The sequence below is a fragment of the Coregonus clupeaformis genome, chromosome 4 (assembly GCF_020615455.1).
Source record: "Coregonus clupeaformis isolate EN_2021a chromosome 4, ASM2061545v1, whole genome shotgun sequence".
In the NCBI taxonomy this organism is placed as follows: domain Eukaryota; kingdom Metazoa; phylum Chordata; class Actinopteri; order Salmoniformes; family Salmonidae; genus Coregonus; species Coregonus clupeaformis.
Window position 1 is genome coordinate 13,570,910 of NC_059195.1, and position 7,422 is coordinate 13,578,331.

General features: G+C 40.8%; 1 protein-coding gene across 1 annotated transcript; it reads left to right on the forward strand.

Moving 5' to 3' along the window:
* Positions 1-1,010: 1,010 nt before the first annotated feature.
* On the forward strand, positions 1,011-5,487 carry LOC121553009 (protocadherin-8-like). Its single transcript, XM_041866094.2, has 4 exons — positions 1,011-3,456; positions 3,590-3,660; positions 4,365-4,489; positions 4,739-5,487. Exons 1-4 carry the CDS (start codon positions 1,093-1,095, stop codon positions 5,089-5,091), a joined length of 2,913 nt encoding a protein of 970 aa, XP_041722028.1. The 5' UTR covers positions 1,011-1,092; the 3' UTR covers positions 5,092-5,487.
* Positions 5,488-7,422: the final 1,935 nt, after the last annotated feature.

Here is a 7,422-nt window from a genome sequence, read left to right on the forward strand (position 1 = left end):
CACACACATTCGTGTAGTACTAGTAGGCTACACCCCAACAACTGTTGTTGGCTAGTGTAACCATTTGACCCTTGCATGTTGACCAAAATGTAGTCTAAGCCTGCACACAAGGTTAAGCAAAGGGTATTTCAAAGTTGTTTAAAGGGCAATTCCACCACTTTTTAACCTCATATGAACTAATCTCCAGCACCGTACAAGTGTCTACATATGCGGAAATTGTGCATTTATAAAAGGGTTTTGCCACCAAGTACTAAGTCATGTTTTGAAGAGGGGTCAAATACTTATTTCTGTCATTAAAATGCAAATCAATTGATAACATTTTTGACATGCGTCTTTCTGGATTTTTTTGTTGTTATTCTGTGTCTCACTGTTCAAATAAACCTACCATTAAAATTATAGACTGATCATGTCTTTGTCAGTGGGCAAACGTACACAATCAGCAGGGGATCAAATACTTTTTTCCCTCACTGTAAGTATTACAATTGGTGACTTACAATTTGTTCATGGTTTGTTAATTCACAACAGAAAAGTACTTAAATGCCATAATATTATTGGGTGGTTAATACATGGTTAATAAAGTATTCACAGTATTTATAGTGAATGCATGGTACATATATTTCTGTTATACAGTGTTGGTGATTATTGTTTTTCTGTATTCATAAACAGACCAACACATCAGTCTCAAATAACCTGTGAATGAAAGTTATTTATTCAGATAGAAAAAGTCCAACTGGATTAATAGTCTATTGAAGCAGTGACAATATACATACTTCACTGTAAGGCAGTTTTCCTTATCATTATCAAATGCCATTACCATTGTATTTAAAAAGACTGTTTGCACACAGTCAATGAGAGGGGCTGCAGTAATTGGCACAAGCCGGAAACCAAACATGCCCCATTTGGCTGGCCAGTTGAATGCCATTGGTCGGTTAGACAACTAATTTGCATAAATCAAAGCTTATATGTCAATGCTGTCTTTGGACTGTATCTAATCCAGTTGGTCGTGGCAAGCGAGCTCAACATCACAACAAGTTTACTTCCAGCTCGTTTTCTTTATGAAGTTTTATTTCGTCATCTTCATTGACCTTTAAAATGGGATTCTGCGGGATTCGAAGAGTTGGAGAGTGCGTGGTGCTTGCTGTTCTGTTCTACTCGGTTCAGTCTACAACTACGAGGTATTACACTTATGAAGAGGATGCGCCCGGGTCAGAGATTGGAAATCTGTCTCAGGATTTAAAGATAGACCCAGCAGAGAACCCTGAAACATCTTTCCGCTTCATGCAGGAGACCAATTCGTCTGTGATTCAAATGAGGGAGATCGATGGACTTTTAACAGTTGGGGAAATGATTGACCGAGAGCATCTCTGCCCAAGGTCCCCGCGGTGTTTTGTCACCTTCGACATAGTTGCCTTCTCCAAAGAAAAGTTTCAGCTGATTCACGTGGAGATCGAGGTAAAGGACATCAATGATAACTCACCCCAGTTCCTCCACAACGAGACGACCCTTGAGATATCCGAGAATGTTCAGGTGGACTCACGATTCCCGTTGGACATCGCTGTTGACCATGATGTCGGCAATAACTACATCCAACGTTACCATATCTCTCCCTCCAGCAATTTCATAGTTGATGTGCGCAGCAGGGAGGATGAAGTGAAGTATGCTGAACTTGTGCTTGTGAAAGCACTGGACAGAGAGGCTGAAGATTCCTACACAATTGAAGTGACGGCAACAGATGGGGGAGAGCCACCCAGGTCCGGATCAATGACTGTTCATATCAAAGTGCTGGATTTTAATGACAACAGCCCAACGTTTGAGCACAACTCACTGAAAGTTGAACTTTATGAGGATTCACCCATAGGTTACCAAGTACTGAAAGTGCATGCGTTTGACCCAGATGCTGGCATCAATGGCGAAGTAGTGTATGGATTTGTAGAGGACACATCATCTGAAACAATGTGCATTTTTAATATAGACCGAATTTCCGGTGCTGTAACTTTAAAAACATTGGTTGATTATGAGAAGAAGAGGTCCTATGAATTGTACATTAAAGCATCCGATTTGGGCACAAATTCTATTCCATCGACCTGCAAAGTTGTTGTTGATGTTGTAGATGTAAATGATAACGCACCAGAAATCACCATCAAGCCAATGACATCGACTAGTGATGGTGTAGCTTACATCACCGAGGCCGCAGCGGAGGAAAGTTTTGTGGCGCTGATCAGCACCTCGGACAGTGACTCTGGCTCGAACGGTTACGTGCGCAGTAGCCTACACGGCCACGATCATTTCAAGCTGCAGCAGGCCTACGGGGACACTTTTATGATTGTAACAACCAGCACTTTAGATAGAGAGAAGATCCCAGAGTATAACCTCACTGTAGTGGCTGAAGACCTCGGAACACCACCTTTCAAAACGGTGAAGCAGTATACCATCAGAGTGACCGACGAGAACGACAACGCCCCCCTCTTCAGTAAATCAATTTATGAAGTTTCTGTCCTGGAAAATAATATCCCTGGGTCATATATAACTACTGTTGTAGCACGTGACCTTGATATGGGTAAAAATGCCAAAGTTTCATACAAACTAATTGATTCAGATGTAGTGGGGGAGGCCTCCATTTCGACTTATGTGTCTATAGACCCAATGTCAGGGTCATTGTATAGTCTGAGATCTTTCGATTTTGAAACCCTCCAACAGATTGAATTAACCATCCAGGCTGACGACAAGGGCTCACCTCAGCTGTCAAGCACATCCATGATCAGAATCAAAGTGGTTGATCAGAATGACAACTATCCCTGTTTCACCTTTCCTGTTATGCTGAATGACTCTGCAGAAGTTCCTCTTCCTGTCAATGCACCACTGGGGTACCTGGCCCTACGGGTCAAGGGTCAGGATGAGGATGAGGGCATGAATGGTGAGCTCAGCTACAGAATTGTACAAGGTGACTCTAAGCTATTTTCAATCAATAAAGACACTGGAGAAATAGCTCTAAAACAGGGGCTGGCCTCTGCTATTGGAGATGTTTTGGAAATCAAAATTGCAGTGAGCGACAATGGGAGATCCCCCCTCTCCAGCAGTGCCACCATTTGCTTTGTTGTCACAGATTCGCAGCTCTCAGACGACCAAGTTGTCATTGTATTACGGTCAAGTGATGAGGAAGACGCAGGCTTGGATGTTTCAGTAGTAGTTATCATAATGCTCGGCGGAGGTTGTGCTCTGCTGCTGATTACCATAGTGATTGTTGTTATCACATGCAAGCTGAATCGAGGAGGGAAGGATCAAGACTCCAAGAGAGACGTGTCTCATGGCCTGTTTGACTCCAGGCGTCATCCCAGGCTCAACTCTGCAGAACCCAACATGTACGGTGGACCAAGAGGTTTCCTCAATGAAAGGACCTCTTCATCTCTTGATGAGTCCAGCCTGTATGAGGAGAAAAATGGAGATTTGGAGTCACAGGTGAGTGAAATATTTCATTCAATTTCAATAGTGTTTAAATACTGTACAACTGTACACATTCAAGTGTAGCACTACTCCTGATCCAAGTAGCTGAAATTAATTCCCATCCTGTTCTCTTGTGTTTGCTCTTTAGATGTTCCTGCCTCCCAAGCCTTTCCTACCAACATCTATGTGGCAAGGGGACAAATACTGCCTGCAAATGAGGTAAGAATACCACCACATTCCTCATACTTGGCATGATGTGCTCTTTTATCACAATTATTATTTTCCATGAGAAAACATTTACATAACCAGTCACTGGAAGTTACTTAACATCCCATATGCATACTGCAGATGTAGGATTTTAATTGAATCACTCTTTTGTTGCTTAGAATTTTCCTGCACAACAGTACATGCAAACTTATTGTGTATTCAAGGTTTAAAAAGGCTTCTAAAGTGTGTAATTTCCACTTTAAAATGTCAGACTTGACTTGCTCTAACAAAAAATATATCAACCCCTACAAAAAACATCCATTAATTATCATTTAAAAAATAGACAAATATGCACATCCAACTTATCAGGTGCAGGACAGAAGAACGTATCAAAGAAAAAAGAATGTCCGCAACTCTGGTAAGCTCCCATGGTGATTAAACCAGACGGACAAAACAGACAACGTTTCGATCCAAGTTGGATCATCGTCAAGTCATTAATTATAATCCACATTATAATTCACATTTTCTGTTGTTGCAGGATAATTTTCCTGCTGTATTAAACTGGCTCAAATTAAGATCCTATATCTGTACATGTGATTGCAGTTGTTGTCCGGAGAGAGGGGGCGGGTGGTGGCAGGTTTCATAAGAGGGGGGAAAAGCACACATCAATAATCAGATACAGCGGTGCAGTGGCTAATGTTTGATTCTATTCGCAGTGGCATTGACCAGCAGAGCGTAAAGGACAGTGGCAAGGGAGACAGTGACTTCAATGACAGTGACTCTGACATCAGTGGGGATGGAGGCAAGAGGAACCTCAGCACCTTCCAGCCCTGGGCCAAAAGTGAGTTTACTACCATCACAATTTCATACTGAGATTTTAGAGTTCCTCGTAGCAGAATGATGAAGATAACAGTGGCATTTTTATAGCACTTTATAGCACTCAAACTGCAGCGGATTACATTGTGTGGGGATAACTCACCCCTTCCACCACCAGTGTAGAACCCATCTGGCTAGATAGCGCAGCAACAACGAATATCATTCTTTACTCCTTGGAAAGTAATTCTGTATGCGTGTGTGTGTTCTATTTCAGGTTCATTCCATGCCGCTAACACCCTCGCTGTGGATTGTCAAGGCACTTATTGTGTAATACCAACCCAAAGCTTCCAGGCCCCACTAGACAATGCATACACAATTGGCTTTTCCCAAGCACCAGTCTACAACAATCCCCATGCCTATTCCCACTCCTGGAAAGACTCCGGCTACAACACCAGCATTCCCAAAGCAAGAAACACCATGCAGACGTTCTCTCATCACACAGGTACACTCCCTTCTTACTTTGCCCATCAAAAGAGACAATCTGCTGCCGGACTTGCTGAAATTCAGGAGTACAACCAAGATATTACTACAGTGGCAACCATATCTGAAGTTGCCACCATTTTTTAAACAACCTGCCAAGTAAATATACAATTGGTTATTTATAGATACTGTATTATTCACTAGATTGTACAGATACTGGTCAAACTAGACAATTGGAAAACACTGTAAAATGTATTGGCCATATGGACATTTCATGTATGAAAAGAGAAGCAACTTGATGCATAATGAAAACAGCTTATGTATATTTTCTTATTTGATTATATTGTGAAGATGTAGGCTATGTGTATATATTGATTTTCTTATTGTATGAACATTTGTGAAAACATTGGTGTTTGTTTTATGAATAAACACAATATTAAAACAATGAGAGATACAGTATGTGCATAAATGTTAATGAGATTGTTTAGCATGACTAAACTTTACCCACTGGGATTGACTTTCCCATTAACCCATATATATAGTGCTTTCAGAGTATTCACACCCCTTGACTTTTTCCACATTTTGTTGTGTTACAGCCTGAATGTAAAATGTATTACATTTAGATTTTGTACCACTGGCCTGCACAGTCCACTTAATAAGTTGCATGGACTCACTCTGTGTGCAATAATAGTGTTTAAAATGATTTTTTTATGACTAACTCATCTCTGTACCCCACACATACAATTATCTGTAAGGTCCCTCAGTCGAGCAGTGAATTTCAAACAGATTTTATCCACAAAGACCAGGGAGGTTTTCCAATGCCTCGCAAAGAAGGACCCCTATTGGTAAATGTCACCATATTAGCTAAAGTCATAGTCAACATAGCTACTAGAACTAATGCATTAGTAAACCCGCTACAATCATGCAGTACAGTGCACAACACCTCAGCTGTCTGTGATGAGGTTAATCACTACACACAGCCTACATCGTTGTCACCATATTAGCTAAAGTCATAGTCAACATAGCTACTAGAACTAATGCATTAGTAAACCCGCTACAATCATGCAGTACAGTGTACAGTCAGCAAGCAGTTTAGCAGTTACATCGGCGGACCCCGGTGGCAATAAATTAATAAATCCAAAAGCTAAACTAACAAGCTGCATTCACTAGCTAAGTGAAAGTGAAAAAAAATACAACGAAATATAGCTAGCTCTCTCTCTCTCTCTCTCTCTCTCTCTCTCTCTCTTGCTTCTCCTTCATTTTTGAAGAATTGTAATTTGTTCAAAACTGTTCAGCTATTGTCTTCTCTGTCTTTGAGTCAACTACTCACCACATTTTATGCACTGCAGTTCTAGCTAGCTGCAGGTTATGGTTTCAGTACGATATTCATTCTCTGATAATTTGATTGGGTGTTTAACATGTGAGTTCATGCTGCAAGAGCTCTGATAGGTTGGAGGATGTCCTCCGGAAGTTGTCAAAATGACTGTGTAAGTCTATGGAAGGGGGTGAGAACCATGAGCCTCCTAGGTTTTGTATTGGAAGTCAATGTACCCAGAGGAGGACAGAAACTACCTGTCCTCCGGCTACACCATGGTGCTACCCTATAGAGTGCTGTTGAGGCTACTGTAGACCTTCATTGCAAAATAGTGTGTTTTAATCAATTATTTGGTGACGTGAATATATTTACGATAGTTTTATCTAAAAATGATAACTTTTTAAATGTTTCACTATTTTTATTTTTATTAAATTCACTGAAGAGAATGGTCCTCCCCTTCCTCCTCTGAGGAGCCTCCACTGGTGTGCAATAATAGTGTTTAACATGATTTTTGAATGACTACCTCATTTCTGTACCCCACACATACAATTATCTGTAAGGTCCGTCTGTCAAGCAGTGAATTTCAAACACATATTCCACCACTAAGACAAGGGAGGTTTTCCAATGCACCTATTGGTAGATGGGTAAAAATAAAATAAAAGCAGACATTGAATATCCCTTTGAGCATGGTGAAGTTATTAATTACACTTTGGATGGTGTATCAATACACCCAGTCACTACAAAGATACAGGCGTCCTTCCTAACTCAGTTGCCAGAGAGGAAGGAAACCGCTCAGGGATTTCACCAGAAGGCCAATGGTGACTATAAAACAGTTACAGAGTTGAATGGCTGTGAAAACTGAGGATGGATCAACAACATTGTAGGTACTCCACAATACTAACCTAATTGACAGAGTGAAAAGAAGGAAGCCTGTACAGAATACAAATATTCCAAAACATGCATCCTGTTTGCAATAAGGCACTGCTAAAAATGTTGCAAAGCAATTCACTATTTGTCTTGAATACAAAGTGTTTTGTTTGGGGTGAATCTCTATGTGCGACCACGAAATTCAAAATACAAACTCACGTAGTTCTATCATCATTATAATCCCATATAATCTCTGCCACTGAGTATACACAGTGCCTTCGGAAAGTATTCAGACC

Bases quoted from the DNA above. Each gene is read 5' to 3' on its own strand.
- LOC121553009 (XM_041866094.2), top strand. From the start codon at position 1,093: ATGGGATTCTGCGGGATTCGAAGAGTTGGAGAGTGCGTGGTGCTTGCT. The intron at 3,457-3,589 runs GTGAGTGAAATA...TTTGCTCTTTAG, and splicing joins ATGGAGATTTGGAGTCACAG to ATGTTCCTGCCTCCCAAGCC. The intron at 3,661-4,364 runs GTAAGAATACCA...TTCTATTCGCAG, and splicing joins AAATACTGCCTGCAAATGAG to TGGCATTGACCAGCAGAGCG.